This window comes from Clupea harengus, chromosome 12 (genome assembly GCF_900700415.2).
Source record: "Clupea harengus chromosome 12, Ch_v2.0.2, whole genome shotgun sequence".
Classification (NCBI taxonomy): domain Eukaryota; kingdom Metazoa; phylum Chordata; class Actinopteri; order Clupeiformes; family Clupeidae; genus Clupea; species Clupea harengus.
The window spans coordinates 18,457,408-18,477,086 of record NC_045163.1 but is presented as its reverse complement, the minus strand read 5'-3'; the positions used below and the strand labels follow the sequence as shown (position 1 = coordinate 18,477,086).

General features: G+C 43.5%; 1 protein-coding gene across 1 annotated transcript; it reads left to right on the top strand.

Moving 5' to 3' along the window:
- The first annotated feature begins 292 nt into the window (after positions 1–292).
- On the top strand, positions 293–18,898 carry mamdc4 (MAM domain containing 4). The gene is made up of 29 exons (XM_012830113.3): positions 293–1,295; positions 2,396–2,491; positions 3,099–3,260; positions 3,495–3,620; positions 4,299–4,532; positions 4,816–4,947; positions 5,262–5,417; positions 5,610–5,719; positions 6,215–6,370; positions 6,801–6,891; positions 7,834–7,950; positions 8,582–8,668; positions 10,503–10,640; positions 10,938–11,065; positions 11,277–11,385; positions 11,500–11,604; positions 11,912–12,046; positions 13,130–13,257; positions 13,553–13,763; positions 13,864–14,001; positions 14,177–14,301; positions 14,499–14,589; positions 14,982–15,131; positions 15,357–15,482; positions 15,967–16,091; positions 16,383–16,485; positions 17,142–17,329; positions 17,857–17,919; positions 18,180–18,898. The coding sequence occupies exons 1-29, from the start codon at positions 1,238–1,240 to the stop codon at positions 18,207–18,209; spliced, it is 3,618 nt and encodes a 1,205-aa protein (XP_012685567.2). The 5' UTR covers positions 293–1,237; the 3' UTR covers positions 18,210–18,898.
- The last annotated feature ends 781 nt before the right edge of the window (positions 18,899–19,679 follow it).

Below are 19,679 nucleotides of genomic sequence, written 5' to 3'. Positions count from 1 at the left end.
TTATAGGCAACTAGTTTTGGTACCATCCTCAAATTCATTTGGATAGCATATGGTCATACGAAGGACAGACAAATACCTGTGTCTTTCCCACTAGCCATCCAGGATATGCCCTCTGCAGTTCTGTGTACTGGGCTGGTATACCCTGCAAAAATGGAAGAAAAGCTTTCACAGCATGACCTTGCCAGTTATACTGCCAAAAGACACCAGTTAGTGTGTTGGCAAGCTTCTATCAGTGTCAGCTGGGCTGTTGGTGGTGTCTGCAAGGTTTTTGCATGCCTTTTAAGTACTTAGCTTGCTAGTTTTGGAACAGAACTCCTTATTGCTGCTTTAAGATCGAAAAAAAATGGCATTTGCAAACACACTGGACAGCAGTGTACTGGAAAAGTTGTTTAAGGGTTTACAATGTCATATTTTTACCCTGAAGAACTTTGAGAGTGCCAATCAGACAGCTTTCAAGTGACAACACTTTATGTGATGGAAAAGATTTTGCCTTCTAATCAGCCATTTTTGCTTTTGTCAGCCTTGCTATAGCCTTTTAGCTTTGATTCAGAGGAACATGTCAAAGTCTGAGCAATCTCAACCTTGATAGCGCTCACCTTAATAGCGCTCAGATGGCACTGTAGAGATTGCTATCAGAAACGTAAGGGTCTGGCACTTAAATATGTAAGGACAGTGCAAATATCTGACAGTAAAAAGGCATAATTAATTGCAGAGATATACAGTATAGGTAAGTTATGCAGAGTTAGGAAACCTCAGAGTTATCTTTCTGGTTTTATAAGAGTTGGCATCCAAACTCGCACATCACTTTATGTTTTCCTAAAATGAACTCTACCCCCAACACCACTGCCCATCCCCACTTCTTATGACATAGTACGTGCCAGGAATGGCCTGATGAAAATAGACTTCGGGCCCATGTGGGTGTAGAAGATGGGATATTCTTGAGCAACACATGCCAATCTCCAAGCCAAGTAAAATTTCTGTTGGGTCAACACTACCCCACCTTGTTACACACGCGGTGTGTGTGTCTGTGGTTTATGACTCCTGGCCACAGTCACAACTCTGTGTGTCTGTGTGTGTGTGGAAATAAAGTACAGCTGTTATCTCTAAGGAGGAAGGAGTGAGTTCCATGCGCAGGCAGTGGCTCAGATGAAGCACATGTGGCGTTACTGTGGCTCGACTTTCCCTAGTGGCGTAGCTCTTCTGCAAACCAACAGTTTTTTAGGTGAAGGAGGGAGTCATGGGATTCTTGAGTAGGACATGGCTTCTGCTTCTTCTTCTCCTGGGTGTAAAGATAAGTAAGTCAGAGCTGTGTTTTCAAAAAGAGCCTAAATAAAAATGTTTTTCTAAACGTGTACATTGAATACGTGTATATGCTGTCAGATACAGTTATATGTACCGAAGTGTCTACAATGTTACCATTTTGTCCTTGAAAGTTGTTGAATAAGTAAGAGCTTTCATTGTGAAAGGTGGATCTCACACCCGTCCAGACGTGGACAAAGTGAACATATTCAGGGATCTGTACACAAATGGAATGGTATACTGCCTGAAAGAATGGGTGGTTACCTCTCTGGTTGATGTAATGATGGTTTGTTTTTTTTCCCATGAACTTCTGTCCTTAGATAGCTTACTCCATTTATTTCTAATCTCCCATCAATAGAACCATTGGGAAGTCTGCTTTGCACTTAAAAAGACTACTTCTGACTCTTATGATATAATTTTTAGAATAACCCATTAGTTGGTTCTGTTTGTGCAAAAGTTGTATGTTTTCATATCTGGTACAATGTATAAACAAGACAGTCAAATATCTCAAATGTTTCAACAGTAAAAGGCTGTCCTCTACCCTACAAAGTGACAGTGTAAATAAATCCTCCTAAAAGCATATTATCTACATATAATAACTGAATGAAAACTGGAATCCACTGGAATCCATACTCAAACTTGTTTACACAGCAGAGAAAATGTGTGAGATCATTAGCCATATGTGACGTGATGAGTTTCTCTCATGCATCAAACAGAGACCTTTGGCTTCACGTCATTTCCCAATCTGGCCTGATCTGTGAACAATGATACCTTTGACCTCTTATGTGTCCTCATTTCCGAAGGCAAAGATACCACAGAAAGTGTGTGTTTTAGCTGGCAAGATTGGTTGTGCCCCTTATGAGACAGACATTTGACTGTTGATGAACCTATTAAAACCACAAGACTTCTTTCTTTTCTTGATGATTTTGATTTCAAGAGACACTCTTTTTGTTTAATTTGTCAAATATCTTTTGATATGTCAAGTGCAACCTGTACTGGGTTTTTCATGTTTAAAGGATCATAAAGACACCTAGTTTCATCTTTCTATATGCCAAATGTATATGTGCTCTGATGTCCGCTCTCCAATCCTCTGTAGCTCTGGGCTTGGAGAGACAGACGTGTGAGGTACCGCCGGAACAGAAGTGTGACTTTGTCTGTGACTGCAGCGACTGTAGTGATGAACTGGACTGTGGTAAGAGACCACGCCTTGTTCCTGAGCTGAAAAAGATACATTTTTGTCCCAAGACGAGTTGCGGTCACACTAAATGTAATTGTGAGTTGGGCTGCTCAAAAATCAGACCGATTGCTTTACTGCATACTCTGATTGAGTGTGTGGATGACGTCTGCTGACATAGCATCTGAAAAAGATAGGGGAGTTCAGTTAATACAAAACTAACTAAATACTAAATATGTGAGTGCTCTACACCTTTTATCAGGTTTTGTGGTCAGTAATGAATGCTACAAATACTTTTCATTGTGATGTGCTTTATCAGGGAACTCTGAAAGGCCCCACAGAAATGCACAATGGACATTGTGTCCTCGTTTGTAACAAATTTGTCACAAACTTCACCAATCTTTCTCCAGCCTTACAGCTTTTATTTGTTTGTGTGTACATATTTTGTATCTTATGAGTTTGAATCTGGGCATATATGTGTTGCATACAGTATGTGTATATATCTTAAATGTGTTCATTGAGTGTGTGTGTGTGTGTGTGTGTGTGTGTGTGTGTGTGTGTGTGTGTGTGTGTGTGTGTGTGTGTGTGTGTGTGTGTGTGTGTGTGTGTGTGTGTGTCTTGTCAGGCTACAGTGGTCCAGAGTTTGTGTGTGATTTTGAGCACCCAGATGTTTGTGGCTGGACAGAAGGCTCCACTCAAGAGCTGCACAGGTGGGAGAGGAGGCAGAGAGGGACCACGCTCCCTGACAGTGGCCCCTCCTGCGACTACACCACTGGCACTGATTCAGGTATGCCACTGTGTGTGTGTGTGTGTGTGTGTGTGTGTGTGTGTGTGTGTGTGCGTGTGTGTGCGTGTGTGTGTGTGTGTGTGTGTGTGTGCGCATGCATGTTTGCTGTTGCCTTTTAAGAACATTGCTGATTTATTTCACTGTATTCTCTGGGGCAGTTATTTCATAGACTATGTCTTTTTAGGCTGCATGCGCGGGTTATGAACAGTGTGATGCTTTTCATATGGTTCCCAGGCTGGTTTATGGGCGTGACGTCTGTAAACAGTGACAGCAGTCACACTGCCCTGCTGAAGTCTCCCACGATGCAGCAGTCTTCAGCCACGTGCCGTCTGCTCATCCACTACTTCATATGGGACTCAGGTGAAGCACCGCCACTGATGGAGCAGAGATGGTGTTAGAACAAAACAAGCTAGCTGGACAAAAGTTGTTAAAGGTTGCGCTGTGTTACCCTAAATACTTAGCCGAAAAGTAGATACCACACACCACAGCACCACAATTTCAGTTGTCATTACTAATTACTAATTACTAATTTCAGGCTTTGGATAAAAAGTTTTAGTAGTCTACAACAACAAATCAGAAGAGGCAGCCCTGAAGCAACAGTCAAGGGTTTTGAGAGATCTTTTCTCTTCATTTCATTAGGTTGAATGAAAGCAATAAATGAGCAAGACGCTTGTTACTCACATAGAACCTTCATCCATCCTCTGTTGATATATGACAAGTTGTCAGGTTACATTATGAGAGAAGTATAAGGGAAAAGGATTACTTGATACTTGGAAAGCAGGGAAAGGTGATTGGAGTATAAAGAAATACTGATTACTGGACATATTAGCATATAGTCTAGTATAGTAGTGTACAGTATAGTATATTTATATTTACAGAGCAAGAGGGGAAAAGCAAAAGAACAGAAAACGAACAGATCAACTGACTGACTGACTGAATTGCTGACAGACAGACAGACAGACAGACAGACAGACAGACAGACAGACAGACAGACAGACAGATTAATCAGTCTACCTCTTACCTCCATCTCTCTATCAGGCCACACAGACTTTGAGGGTTCCCCACTGTGGGCATCTATTTTGGGGACAGATAGCCAGCAGGCCGTGGTGTGGAGGCCTGAGAGCACCAGCATCCGTGGGTGGAGGGAGGCCACTGTGTTCCTGGGCCGCACACACACCCCCTTCCAGGTCCAGCTGCACTCCGCTCGGAGCCAGGGACTCCGTGGAGATGTGGCCGTAGACCAGCTGGAGTTCTGGGACTGTGCTCTGCCGAGTAAGAGCCCTGGAGATAAGAAGGGGTTTAACTTTCTATTGAACCGTTCATTCATTCGTTCATCCATCAACCATCCATCCATCCATTCATACAATCATTCATGCATGCTGTCAATTTAGTTTACCTTTCCTTTTTTTTTCTTCTTTACCACAAAAATAATTTCCTCTAATCTCACCCATGTGTAACCCTGCCTTTGAGAAGTCTGTTCATCTGTTCATCACTTGGTCTCCTTCCATTCCATCTGTCTGTCCTGCTCTGTCCCTGTCTCCCCTCTCTGGGGCAGGCGCAGGTGCAGGCGCAGGTGCAGGCTGTCTGCAGGGGTGGTTTGAGTGCGCGAGGGGTGGCTGTGTGGAGGGGCGGCAGAAGTGCGACGGAACAGATGACTGTGGCGACGGGTCAGATGAGGCGAAGTGCGGTGAGTGGGGCAGAGTCTCAAAAAGATGCCTAGGATGTCCTTTAGGTAGGGAGTTAGTAAGCATAGCAGTCCATAAAATCTGAATTAGCATATCCTGAAGAAACAGTGACTCCCCCTGTAATACTGAAAAACAGCACAAAATTGCAGAAAAAATAGATTCACTTGAAAATTCATAATTCTGTATGAAATTCAATAAAATTATCTGTGACACTGCATGTATGTCTCTAATATGTCCTTTAAGATCTCGTATCCTATCTCTTCTCTCTCCCTCAATGTGCTTTTTGCACTGCTGTGTGGTTCTCAACCTTGGGCAGACGGCTACTGGTTCTGCGACTTTGAGGCGGATCTATGTGGCTGGGACCTGAGAACCCCCTCGCCTCTCAAATGGAAAGTTCTGGGTCAGGCAAACATCTCCCTCTCGGATCCTTTGAGGGGGCCAGGGCGAGATCACTCCACCAACAAGGCCTCAGGTGTGAAGAACCTCATGCGTTCTCTCTCGACCTGACCTTCTCTGCGCAGGCCCTTTGATATGTAACTGAAAATGAGTAATTTATAGATGGAGGGTCTATTCCAAACTATAAGTGGTGTTCAGTCAATGCTGTGATAGTTTATTAATATCTGACATCATTACTATCGGGTCCAACCTTTTTTCCTCCCCTCAGGTCATTTCCTCTACCTGACAAAGCCTGATGATTGGACCACACTAAAATCAGACTGGTCATCGTTTCAAAGTCCTCTGCTTGAACCAACCAATAGCACACACCCCTGCAAGGTGGGCAGTCAGTAGATGTGACTTTTTTTATATGTTGTTTTACATATTGTATATGTTATGAGAATAGATAATGAATCATGATACAAAAGTGTGCGTGTGCGTGTTTCTGTGGTGTGTGTATGTGTGTGTGTGTGTGTGTGTGTGTTCAAATGCGTGTGTGTGCATGTGCGTGCGTATGTGTGTGTGTTTCTGTGGTGTGTGTGTGTGTGTGTGTCTGTGTGTGCGTGTGTGTGTGTGCACATGCGTGTGTATGTGTGCATGTATGTGTATGTCTGTGTGTGTGTGTGTGTGTGTTTGTGTGTGCACGTGCGTGTGTATGTGTACGTGTGTGTATGAGTCTGCGTGTGCATCTGATTTTGTGTGTGGGTCTTGTGCATGCCCAGTGCATGAGTCTGGCAAAACACAAAATGTATTCCGCCTGAATGTGTGTATTTCTTCTACAGGATCTGTTACTGTATGTGTGTCTGTGTGTATGTGTGTGTTGGGGGTGTATAGATGGTGATGTACACACATCAGTTTGGCCCGCGCTGTGGGGGTCTGTCGGTGCTCGTTGCAGGGGAGAAGATCTACCCGGTATGGGAGCGCGGGGGTTCGCTGGGAGACCTGTGGGTCCGTGCTGAAGTGGACTTAGTCATCAACAGCACCTTTCAGGTAAGTACTTGGGAGCAAAGCATGCTGGGAACACAGCTCTGTTAAAGATGCAGTCCGCGATTTGGGTTTGGTTTCAGGAAAGGTTGTTGATATTTGTGTTCAACAGCCAATTAAATTACACCCCTCCCTCCTGTGCTCCTGAAGCTGGGATTGTTTTTGGCTCGGTCCAATCCACTATGTTTCTTTCCCATTTACAGAGCCATGTTTTTTTTTTTTCTGCGTAAACACTAAAACACTTAAACCCATTATCAGAAACTCAATGCCACCTGATGTGCTTAAAGCCGCAGGAGATTTTCTCAACAGTTGAAACTCCAAACTCGATTAATTAGAATTAATTATTAGAGTTAATTCGAATAAGCTCTCTGAGGAACATACTGCTGCCCTTGTTACCCTCTAACCTATTTGTGTTGTTGTTTTTCACATCCTTTAGATCCTGTTTACAGGTGCCATTCGAGACCGGGAATATGGGGGCATCGCCATAGACAACATCATGCTGTCGCCTGGCTGCCGCAGGTCAAATGGTGAGTGCTCTGCTCACACCCCTCCCTCCTCCATGCCTGTGCATTGGCCTGACTGCAGGGCTCCCACACCTATAGAAAGTGCTGGGAAGTGTTTGATGTTGACTCCTGTAACTCAACCGGTAGAGCAAGTACCCTACGATGCCAAGGTTTGAAATGGATTCAATACCCAGCAAAAAGGATGTTTCTCATGGTTGATGCAGCAATCACTCTTTATTCCAACAACGAAGCACATGGAAAATACTCCGGATTCAGTGGTGTACTGGGTCTGAACCAACAGCATCTCCAACTCTAGCCATATATACCATTTAAGATGATAAACTCCTAATGCAAATTAACTAGGCTTCCAATGCCAATAGGTCTTTTTGCAAACAATGTTCTTTTAAGTTGCTTCATTTGATGTTGCCGAAATGTTTGGAGCAGGCTGAAAAACTAGGGGAAACACGCGGAAAACCAAGGAAACGGCAGCCCAATTCAGGTTGCTTTGACCCAATTTAGGCCACCCTGGCAGGACAAATCTCTGTTTGCCTGTGAGACCTAAATGGATATGAGCCAATTGTTACTGGATTGGGAAAACTAAGTGGATTTTGTGCAATTTGGCTTTCAGGCACATAGAGTAGATTTTGTATGTCTTTCATGCATACTTCATATGTCTAATTTATAGAAAAAGAATGTGAGTCTACCTGTAGGACTTTATCATTATTATATGCCTAGTTGAATGCATAATATGACTCTATTGACAACATTTCTCTTCAGACTAGTGACTGTTTCCTTTACAAGTGCCTCCTACTGTAGGTAAAAAAATGCCCCTGTAATCCCTGAACACTGAAAAAATCAATAACTGATACTGTATCTCCATATTAAGTGTTAGGTGTATGTGTATGTCATGAACTGATAAGTGTGTGTACAACACAATCATTAATTGTGTGTTTGCTATTATTACAGGTACAGCCCCTATACCATCCTGGCCGGAACCCCCACCACATCCCTGCACAGATAAACTTGAGCAGTTCTGTGACTTTCACCCAGACTGTCAAGGAAAGGAGGATGAAGCACAGTGTGGTTAGTGTGTGTGTGTGTGTGTGTGTGTGTGTGTCTGTGTGTGTGTGTGTGTGTGTGTGTGTGTGTGTGTGTGTGTGTGTGTGTGTGTGTGTGTGTGTGTGTGTGTGTGTGTGTGTGTGTGTGTGTGTGTGTGTTTGTCTGTTGATCTGTGTATGCTTATTTTTTATTGTAGTGTTGTACTTGGACCCTGGTTTGAATAAACTGTGTATACATATGTATATATTCTACATATGTGTGTGTGTGTGTGTGTGTGTGTGTGTGTGTGTGTGTGTGTGTGTGTGTGTGTGTGTGTGTGTGTGTGTGTGTGTGTGTGTTCATACACATACACCCATAGAAGTACGCCTGTGTGAGAGGTCTACACATTATGTCCTTTTCTGGCTTTATTATTATTAAACTATGTATGGCCTGATTCTGCATGCTGATCTTTTCCCTTGCTCCATCTTGTGTGGACATATTTGTGTGTGTGCTTGTTGTTTTGTGTGTGTATTTATGTGTGCATGTCAGACTTGCACGATTGTTGCAAGTTACATGATGATGATTGTGTGTGTGTGTGTGTGTGTGTGTGTGTGTGTGTGTGTGTGTGTGTGTGTGTGTGTGTGTGTGTGTGTGTGTGTGTGTGTGTGGTCCACAGGGGACTTCTCCTATGCCCAGGGCAGCTCTGGTTGGACAGACACCAGCATCGGCAGTCAGGGCTGGAAGCTAGCCAATGACACTGGAGGTGAACTGGGCCTAATAACTTCTTGCAATACTTCCCCTGTGTAGTCTTCACATTCTAGATACAGCTGCAATATATGGCTATGGTTATAACATTCAGCAGATACGTTTGTCCAAAGCAACTTACAAAAATATTTCATTAAATAAAAACATACAAAAGAAACAGCAGTAATACAAATAAGCCAAATGAAAAATAATCCAATACACAATATTATGTACCAATGAATAATATTAATATTATTATCATCTTTATCATCATCAACAACAATGCCAAACACTAAAACTATGATTATTGAGTTGGCTTCAGGCAAATTAACTAATTAAACAGATAATAACTAAAAACGACAAGTTTTTAATCATTTTGTAATGATTAAACGGACAGCATTAGGAGGTACCACGAACAAAGAGTCTTGACTGCGATCTCTTGCTGTTGCGAGAAGGCAAAGACAACAAACGCTCATCAGAGGAGTGAAGTGGTCGAGAGGGGGAATAAAGTTGAATCATAGCATGTAAATTGGCAGGTGTCAATCCAGTGGCTGTCCTATAGGCCAGAGGGAGAGATTTGAATTGAATTCTGGCAGCTACAGGGAGCCAGTGAAGGGTGACCAGCAGAGGAGTTACATGTGTCCTCTTTGGTTGATCAAAGACCAAATGTGGCACCGCATTCTGAATCATCTGCAACAGTCTCACTACACCTGCAGGCAGGCCTGTTAAAATTGCATTGCAATTGTGTAGTTTTGACATAACCAGGGCCTGCTGCATGGTCAGAGAAATTAAGTTGTCATTAAGTCATCAAATGTAACTCCCAAGTTTTGTGCATATTTAGTTGGGGTCAATGAAGATGAACCGAGCTTTCATTTCTAAAAATGAATCTTGGCTGTTACAACCATCGTTCAGCGATTTGGTATTTCTCAAAAGCGTAGTCACACCGATCAATCGCAAACATGGTCGCAAGGTTGGTTGGTTGGAACGACTGCGTGACTAGTCATTAGAAGCATTTTCATTGCATTAGTTTGACTAGATTGACCCTCTCCCTACCTACCTGAACACGTACCAACTCTGAATAATAATTAAAAATTGTATGATGAGACTTTCATCTTGAGTGAACCCTTGAACCACGGTGACAACAACGCTTTGGAGAAACGCATTTTCTTACCACGAAGCCATTGCGCATGTGCAGGTAGCTGTAATTAATAAAATACTGGGACACAAAATAAAACGTTTTTTTCACTCATTATGAATGAGTTCTTCTCAACAATTATTAAGTGTGCCGCTGACAGTGACAATCCATCATCCAAGCTGAAATAGATGGGCAGAAATTTGAGCCGATATTGTGGAGTCATCCTGGGGGAGAGTGTGTACAGTTGAGTGTCATCCGCATAACTGTTAGGAGAACCCATGGAAACAGAAGATCTCACCTAAGGAAGTGGTGTTAATAGAAAAAGTACCAATATCTGAGGTACACCATAGGAGAGTTGGTGAGATGTTGACACATGTCCCTGATTGAATGGTGTGTGTGTGTGTGTATGTGTGTGTGTGTGTGTGTGTGTGTGTGTGTGGTGTGTGTGTGTGTGTGTGTGTGTGTGTGTCTGCCATGACACACTGAATGAATATCCACGGAGGTACAATTGAAAACAACTGAGTTCAGACAGCGTAGAGAGGAGGAGGTCATGGTTCACTGTGTCAGAGGTCATAACATATACAGGAACTAGTAAATATAAAGTGCTGGATGTTTTGTGCGTGTGTGTGCTTATGTCTGTGTGTGCGTGCGTGTGTGCACTTATGTGTGTGTGTGTGTGTGTGTGTGTGTGTGTGTGTGTGTGTGTGTGTGTGTTTAGAGAGGTACTTGTCAGTTGTAGAAGCCCCTGGTCAGCAGCTGAGTGAAGCCCAGACACGTACTCCTCTTCTGGGGCCCTCCGGCCCCTCCTGCTCCCTCTCCTTCTCCTACCGCCTCACAGGCAAAAACCCACACATTGGTATGCAACCTTACTCGAAACACACACACACACGCACACACACATTCATACACTCATAGAAGTATGTGTGTGTGAGAGGTCTACAAATTATGTCCTTTTCCGGCTTTATCATTATTAAACTATTTATGGCCTGATTCGGCATGCTCATAATTTCCCTTGCTCCATCTTGTATGGACTTATTTGTGTGTATGCTTGTTGGTTTTTGTGTGTATTTATGTGTGCACATCGGACTTGCATGATTTGTCTGTGTGTGTGTGTGTGTGTGTGTGTGCGCGCGTATGTTCTGTCCTGCTGTAGGTGATCTCTTTCTGAGTGTAGTGGACAGTGTGCTGGGCCCCCAGCCCAGGTTGTGGGAGTTCAGTGGGAGCACTGAGGACTGGAGGATCCAGGAAGTCTACATCGGGGCTCGCAGTCATCGCTTCCAGGTATGGACCTGCACAACCAGTATGGCTCAGAATGTTTGAGTCTGTTTTTTTCCTTGAACATTGCTTTAAACACTCCCCCCTCTCTCTAAGTATTGCACATTACTGCACATTACTACACATGTCTCTCTATATTTCTCTTTGTTGATTCACTGATTAATTTATCATATCTCTCTATTGTATTTTTAGTATTTCTCCCTCTCTCTCTTTTTAGCTTGAGTTCTCAGCTCGTGCCAAACAGCTTAGCAACGACTCCCATATTGTAGTGAAAGATGTCCGCTTTCTCAGCTGTCATGCCGACAACATCCCCTCCACTCCCTCGGGTGAGGTTCTGATTTGGGCCTGATGTTGTCTCACCCTCAGCATGGAAACAGCCACTCAACCCTTTGGGCTAGTAACACTGTGACACTGTGTGTCTGACACTCTTCTCTCCACAGGCCTGTGGTGTAACTTCGAGGTGGATCTGTGTAGCTGGTACCAGGATCAAACTGACAACTATGACTGGAAACGTCTAACAGGGATGGACCACACCATTTCTGTTGGTAAGGGAATTGGCACTGGTACATTTTTGTAAATTCTTGCATCCGGTGTTCTTAGAACCTCAGAGTAGGTACAACCTTAATTCAGGACAATATAGAAATAATCAGGTAGCTTTGTCATTTATTGTTGGATATCAGTTTTGCTAATGGGGTGTGGGTGGTAGTGGTGGCAGTGAATATTCAGTCATTATCAAATCTTTTCTTCCCTATCTCACTCTCTCTCTCTCTCTCCCTCTCTCTCTCTCTCTCCCTCTCTCTCTCTCTCTCTCTCTCTCTCTCTCTCTCTTTCCCTCTCCATCTCTCTCTCCAGGCTCTAGTATGGTGGTGGAGATGTGGACTCCATCTCTTCGTGGACTGTCCGGCCGGCTGCTCTCATTTTCTCAGCCTGCCACCACTAAAAGCTTCTGTCTGTCCTTCTTCTACAAGCTTTACGGCCCACACACAGGTAACTGTTCTCTGTCCAAATTCTTGCTTCTTCCTTTGTGTGTGTGTTTGTGTGTGCATGCCTGACATCATACGGTTTGTTTGCCTTACAGTGATGATGTCAAATACATTGTGTTTTCAAGTACAAGTGTTTTAATCTTGTATGTAAACATAATATGCTCACATTTTACTTATTTGTACACATTTATTCTTTTGCGCTTTTGCCAATTGCACATTCCCGGATTGTAAGGGGCTTTGCAACTCCTGCCAAATGTCAAATGGCACCTTTTTGATGCTTTGGTAAATGGATCAGATGACTGCATGTCAACCACACACATGAATATACACATCTGCCATACATACACACTTGACATGTATAATGACACAAAGTTGGTCACAGATAGACAGAGCTCTCTCTCTCTCTCTCTCTCTCTCTCTCTCTCTCTCTCTCTCTCTCTCTCTCTGTCATACACACACACACACTCAAACTCCCTAGACTACATAGACCCTTTGACTCTGCAGAGTTTACAAAAGGAAGAAATGGACAGTGATGTCATGGAGCCTACATCCAGTGGAGGTCCATTGGAAGAGCAAGGAACTCAATTTATAGAATCAATGTTGCTACTTGACAGATGCGGCTATCGTAAGGAAGCATGACATCTGGGCTGTTTAAAACACAATGATGAGTTTAAACCTAATTTATGGGTGCCAGTGCATTCTGTTAAGTTATGTTAAGATGAGCTAGTAGATATTCATTCAATAAGTAAGATCCCTAAAAAACAGTCTGATTATGACCAAGTCAAAGCAGTTTGAAATTGGGGCACTATACTAATTGCTTTTACTGATGAGTGTCTCCTAGTACAAGAGGCGCTGTTTAGTGAAATTAGTTTAGTGAGCCTGATGTCCGGCATACACTAAGCTTGCACCTATCTTACTGTTTTGGCAGCAGTGGTGTGAACCACAAGGGAAGTGATGCACTAACGCAATGGGATAATATGGGGAAACATTTAGCGTATGAAGCGATGATTGTAATTGCAGTGACATTTTACCATTCTATCTTTCCATCCATCCTATTAATCTCTCTATCCTTCCATTTCCGTCCCAGGCGGTCTAAATGTGAAGCTACTCCATGCGGATGGGGCAGAGGAGTTGCTCTGGGCTCGATCCGGTGCCCATGGCAACAGATGGCATGAGGGGTCGTGTACAGTATATTCTCCATTCAATTCCTACCAGGTGAGAACTCACTGGATACACCAGTCTATCAGCTAAAAACTGCTAATGTAGAGAATGATTACCTGAACATCAGAGAACATGAATTCTTAATGCAGCAGTGTATGTATGTTATTGAAATATTTCATAAGTGGATATGAAATAAAAAACAAATGGCTCTCACTTCTCAGTAATTGAATGTGATTATTGATTATTAAACTGGATATGATTATTGACTGTTAAAACAACTATAAAGATGTAGAGAAGGCATTATTCAATATTACATTTAAACTGTGACCTTCCATGACTCTTCCTGTAGCTGGTGTTTGAAGCACAGCGCTCTGCCTTTGATGGCCTGGTTAGCATAGATGACATCACGTTTGTGCCAGGCCTGTGCTCGCTGCCCAGCATGTGCTCGTTTGAGGGGCAGGAGTGTGACTACAGCAGCAGTGGCACTGCCCTATGGGTACGCCAGCGCGCCAGCTCGGCAAACGGCCCCAAAACAGACCACACCCTGGAGACCGATAATGGTGAGACAAACACCAAACACATGAGATAAATTCATACGCTGATCATTAATTACAAAAATTGCAACTGTGTGTGTGTGTGTGTTTTGTTTGTGCGCTGTAGGTTTCTACATGGTGGCCAACACTGGAGCAGACGTTCTTCCTCAAGGGAGTGTAAGCACCCTCACCTCATCGGTCCGCCCAGCCACCTCACACACAGAGTGTGTGCACTTCTGGTACCACACGGGAGGGGAAAACTCTGGTACACAAGACAAAGAATGATATTTGTGTGTGTTTATCGGCTTGCATGCATGTGATGTTTGTGTAAGGTACGGTATGTATGATTGCAGACCGTGTTATTTGTTGGTGTCCTTGGGTGCGCTGTATGTGTCCATTATTTAGTGCAAATGGCTGTGTATGCGTGCTCTGTTGTTCAGGTTCTCTGAGTGTGTATGTGAAGCCCGAGGCTGGGAACAGGGTGAAGGTCTTCACCAATAGCATTAGCCAGGGAGACGTGTGGCGCCATGGCAACGCCAACATCAGCAGCTCTCAGAACTTTCAGGTAGTTTTTCTTCACCTGCAGTGCATGGTGAATGTTTTATTCTGCGAAACCCACAAAATGCAAATACATACTAAGCCATATAATATCACATCGCAACTCAAGTTTATGCAATGCTGTGTGTGTGTGTGTGTGTGTGTGTGTGTGCTTGTGTGTGTGCTTATTCTCATCTGAGCTGCCCTCTCCCCTCTCTATCTTAGGTGGAGTTCGAGGTGAAGGGGGCAGGGGGACAGGGGTCCTACATCGCCGTTGACGATGTGATCTTCTCAGTACACAGCTGTCATGCTAAGGGTGAGGGTTCTGGGAGGACAGCTCTCTTTGAAGATGATGTAGTGATCTGTGTTTGAGGAGGAGGTGCAACAGACAGTTTCCACATGGTTGTAAGTGAAAACAGCTGATCTGTTTATCACAGACTGACCCTCAGGACCCAGGGTCATGTGTTGCATCTCTCTCACATAACTTACTTAATGTCAGAGTTGGTATCTGTGTCTGTCTTCTGTCTTTTTCGGTTTCTCTGCATAATTATTATTGCCCTTTTCCTTGCTATTTTCAGGTGTTTGGTGTGTGTGTGTAAGACACTGTTTCAGTGTGTGTGTGGTCTGTATACACATGGCATGTGTTGAATGATCTGGCACTGTGTACTCTATGACCATGTGTGCTGTGCGTATGTGTGTGCACGTTAGGTGCAGTTTGTGATCTGGAGCGAGGGCTGTGTGGCTGGTCTAACACCCAGAGTGCATCTCGGGATGAGCTAGACTGGGATGTGACCAGTGCCTCTGAAGAATTTCGCCTGCCCACTCCACAAGAAGATCATACACTGAAGACTGAGAAAGGTTAGTGTGTGTGTGTTTATTTGTGTGTGTGTGTGTGTGTGTGTGTGTGTTTATTTATGTGTGCGTGTGTGTGTGTGTGTTTATTTGTGTGTGTGTGTGAGTAAGTGTTTGTGTTTGTGTGTGTGTTTATCTTTGCGTGCATGCTTGTGTGGTCACCCGTATGGTTATGTATTTGTTTGCATTAAATATATCTAATACACCCCCTCTCCCATTCTGCACGTTTAGGTCATTTCCTGTTCCTGCCCAGTACTGCTCGGACTCCCGCCTCCTCAAAGGCCTGGCTGCTGAGCCCCCACATGCTCCCTACCGACATGTCCTGTCTGCGCTTCTGGCTTCATAGGCATGGCAGCTGTAAGACTACTCACACTCCCTCATTCCTTTTCTAACAATCTCCCATTCACGTCTATCCAAGTTCCCACTCACTATCACACAACGCCATTCCCCAACGCATCATGTTCACCAATTTCTCTGTAAAACCAGTCCCAAAGGCTGCTCCTGCTCTTACTTTAATACATTACCGCAGCAGTCATCACTCTGGTCTGAAGTAAAATTCAGCGATGATTAAGAAATGTATTAATCATTTGCTTAAAATTATTTTCATTTAAGCATGGATTGTTTTTGCATAATACATAACATAAATATGGCAATATGTCTCTGTATTTCCCTCACAGTAAAACAATTTAAAGGCAAAAATGAACCTGAAAACACTGTTGTTCACTATGTCTCTCATAGCAACGTAAACTGCAGTAGAATCATCTGGAAATGCAAATATGATTGATAGCAGTCTGAGGGAATTTGATTCGTGACCTTTACCCTCTCAAATGTGACCCTGCAGTTGGCAAACTACGGGTGCTGCGTCTAGCGCAGGGGCTGGAACATGAGCTGTTCGTTGTGGGGGAGGGTGACAGCTCTAACTGGATAAGACATGACCTCAATGTAACCTCTGCTGAGGAGTTCCAGGTGAGCCATGTAAACACGTGCATAAGCAAAAACACATACACGCGCATTCACACAACCAAACACACACACACACACACACAGACACACACACACAGACACAGACACATACACACACCAACACAAATGCATGTGAATGCGAAGTGTGGCCTTACTTATTCCCATATTGAAACAATCCTACAAACCACAACATTATAGACATTCAGACACGTGTTACGCTGCTTGTTTGTATTTATGTGTGTGTTTCACTGTGTGTGCTGTGCTTGTATGTGTGTGTGTGTTCAAATGGAGTAGATTGTATTCGAGGGCACCACTGGAACTGAGGGTGTGACAGCCCTGGATGATATTGAGTTCAGGGAGGGTGTATCCTGTTCTGAGATCATCATGCCACTCCCCAGTAAGACCATCACTGCACTCTCTCTCTCCTGACCCTCTTCAACCGTCTCTAATCTTTTATTTAAATTTAAAACATTTCATTTCAATTTCATTTCATCACAATTACAATCCCTGTACTGACTCCAGACTTACTCCTTGAGTGACAATCACTTTGTTAACCAATAGTGTAAACTGTTCACGTGATGAAATCATTGTAATGAGCCTATCCACGTCATCAATAATTATCATAGTGAATTAACTAATCATTAGTTTGTCTGATCAATGCACATACAGTATTGCATGGACCTAATGTATATAGCAGTGTACACAACAGTGCCAGCAGAGGCATCAGTACTCAGTCACAATCAGGGAGGAAGCCTTGAGGGTGGAGAACAACAGTCATTAATCAAGAGTGTCTGTATTATAACTGCCATTGTATCCAACCTTTTAGACTCAGCTTTTTCAGCTACCGACAAGTCTGCTGTAAATGATCACAGTAAAGAACTCATCACCCTCGTATGCAAAGACAAAGCGACATCAGTGACATTGACAATGATGAGGGCACAATCATTGTGACTGATCAGAGACTGGCTTCATCACCATCACCACTGAACTGTGAATATTTATGTAAGCAGTTGACGCTTGGTGTGAGTGAATCTTCATTTTGTGCCCCTACAGCCCCCCGTCCCCCAAGTAATGCGGGAGGCATCGCTGCGTCCATCATCGTGGTGCTGATGCTGCTGGCGTCAACGGCGGTCATCTTGTATTTCTACCTGCGGGTGCGGGAGAAGGTCGCGGCCAGCACTCAGGGCCCATCTGAGATTAGTACCGGATTCAGTAATCAACTTTATGATACAGGTTCAACGGTGAGTGTCAATTGTAAAAAAAAAACAGGGACAAGAAAAATGTTAAGGGTCCTTAATTTGGTCAGAATGGTTAAGCCAAACACCCTCAGGCAGTATGTCTAAGACAGCCTGAAATAGATCAACGGATATGTGCAATCACTGCCAGACACATTTAAGAGGCCATGCATTAGTAGTGCTTCTGCAGTGCTATATTGAATACATCAGTAGAGTATGCCTTTAAAATAGACTACATTTTAGTTGAGTTTATCAGTGACAGAAAACATCTCTGCGATGCCTCTCATAGAAGTCTCTCATGTCCTTCTTCATTGTGTACAGTCTTTGTTAAATCTTTCTGCATCTCCTAAAACTTAATATGCAAACAAACGTATCCGTGGATATATCACTGTTGTAATGTGCATTGTGCACATTGTGCATATGCATTGTTTTATCAGTGCCAGCTGCCCCAAAAAAGCAAAATGGCAGCTGTAGCAAAGGATGAATGGCCTTGGGTGATTCATCCTGCGTGTTTGTATGTGTCCATCCTGCAGCAGGCCCGCGGATCTGCCTCTTCCAGCCAACCACGTGTGGATGTGATCGGTTTCGGTAATGAGGTGAGTGCAGTTTGGCAAATTGCCTGCCCAGAAACCATTCTCTGGTAAATCACTTTCTGGTGGTCATGCTTTGTTAGACTGACTTAGACTGTGCTCATTGATTATACAAGAGGACAATTTTCACTGCCTCTTTTACTAAGTTGGAATGAAATGGTGTTTTCATTTACATTCACAAGACCATTATCCTGTCATTCATTCATTCGCTCTCTCTCTCTCCTTCACTCTCTATCTGTCTTTCTCTGTCTCTCTCCCACTTGAAGGTCCGAGGAGACACCATAGAGAAACCTTGAGTGGGTGGTATAAATGTGGTTTTACCGCCACCTACTGGTGACCTGTGTGCCTGTGTCATGATTTTACCACCAACGGTCTCTCTGGGACAGTCGGACTCAGAGGATGAGATCTGATGCCTTGTTACATTCTAACACAGACACACACAGTGGGCTGGTGCTGTAGATAAGTACAGATAAATGTAGATAGTCTTTAATGAAGAATGAAGCAATCCAGTAGTTACTCAGTTACTCGGACTCCAAACTGCAGTTCTATTTTTCAATGTTGTTTTTAGTCTTACCTATACTTACACATTGAGTTGAAGGTAAATACATCATGTGATTATATTTTCTGATGTACTATGTGATGCATGTAGCACAATAACACTTTATTAGGGATGCTATTATTCTTGTCTAGACAGTCCTAACTCTGATCATTGTGACTGCATCAGTGACTCTCTCATCTGTAAAGGACACAGAGGTCTTTAACTGAGATGACTCCAAGGAGGATCAGACATATGCAGTGCAGGTTTCAAAACGCTGAACAGGGGTTTTGATAAAAAGATAAGAACAGTGTGAGGATGGAGGGATAGTCTGCTGAGACTGTGTCACAGCGGGATTGCAAGAAGTGGACATGTGTGAGCTTCTTAAATTGACATGTCTGCAATTCGATTTTGGTTGAATCATACAATAAATAATCAATTCTGAACCCATTTATTTCTCCTGGTTATGAGTGGTTGATATTGTATCAAAATACACTTTACCCACCAAATGCTCAATGATTAAAAATGCAGTAGACATAATGGAAGCTATGGCAACGGCTTACATTTTGTGTCGAAAAGGCATCACTTATGTGTATAAAGTATGCTATTATAGATTTATTGGATTATTGAATTCATATTTTATCACCGTACCCAGTTGCTACATTTTCCATAGCAACGGGCAGGTCTCCAAGGCAACATCCTCTCGATTCTTGAGTCTGGCGCATCACCTGGTCTGCGGGCGTTCTGGTAAAATGCCTAAAATGTAGGTTAACTGTATGCGATTGCGTTAAGATTATTAGTTCAGGAGCTCGCGGTTACCGATAACACATTATAAGAGGCTGAGACAATAATGACCTTAGAATAGCCTATTTTGCGAGAAGTGGTGAACTCTAATTTCATGTCAAATTTGGCATCTCTCCACTGGTTATAAATTCAGAGACACGACGGGCATCCCACGCGTGTTCCATCTGTCCAATCTCCTCTCGTCTCCATTGACAACCTCCATCGATTCTCGACCCTGTCGCTCTCGAGTAGTGAATACCAACACAGCGCGTGCATGGTGGAAAGATGGACCCCGCCGTGCTCATCTTTCTTCTGTACGTGATGATAGCCCACGAGCTCGTCTGCGGATGGATGCAATATCGAAGAGAGGCGGCAAAGCCCAGAAAACGCGCCGCACTTATGTGGTGCTCCAGGTTAGGTGTTCTCTCTCTCTCTAGCGTGCGTGCGT

Coding starts and splice junctions, on each gene's coding strand:
- mamdc4 (XM_012830113.3), top strand. CDS start 1,238: ATGGGATTCTTGAGTAGGACATGGCTTCTGCTTCTTCTTCTCCTGGGT. Junction 1,296..2,395: donor TCTCCTGGGTGTAAAGATAA/GTAAGTCAGAGC, acceptor AATCCTCTGTAG/CTCTGGGCTTGGAGAGACAG. Junction 8,669..10,502: donor GCTAGCCAATGACACTGGAG/GTGAACTGGGCC, acceptor GTGTGTGTTTAG/AGAGGTACTTGTCAGTTGTA.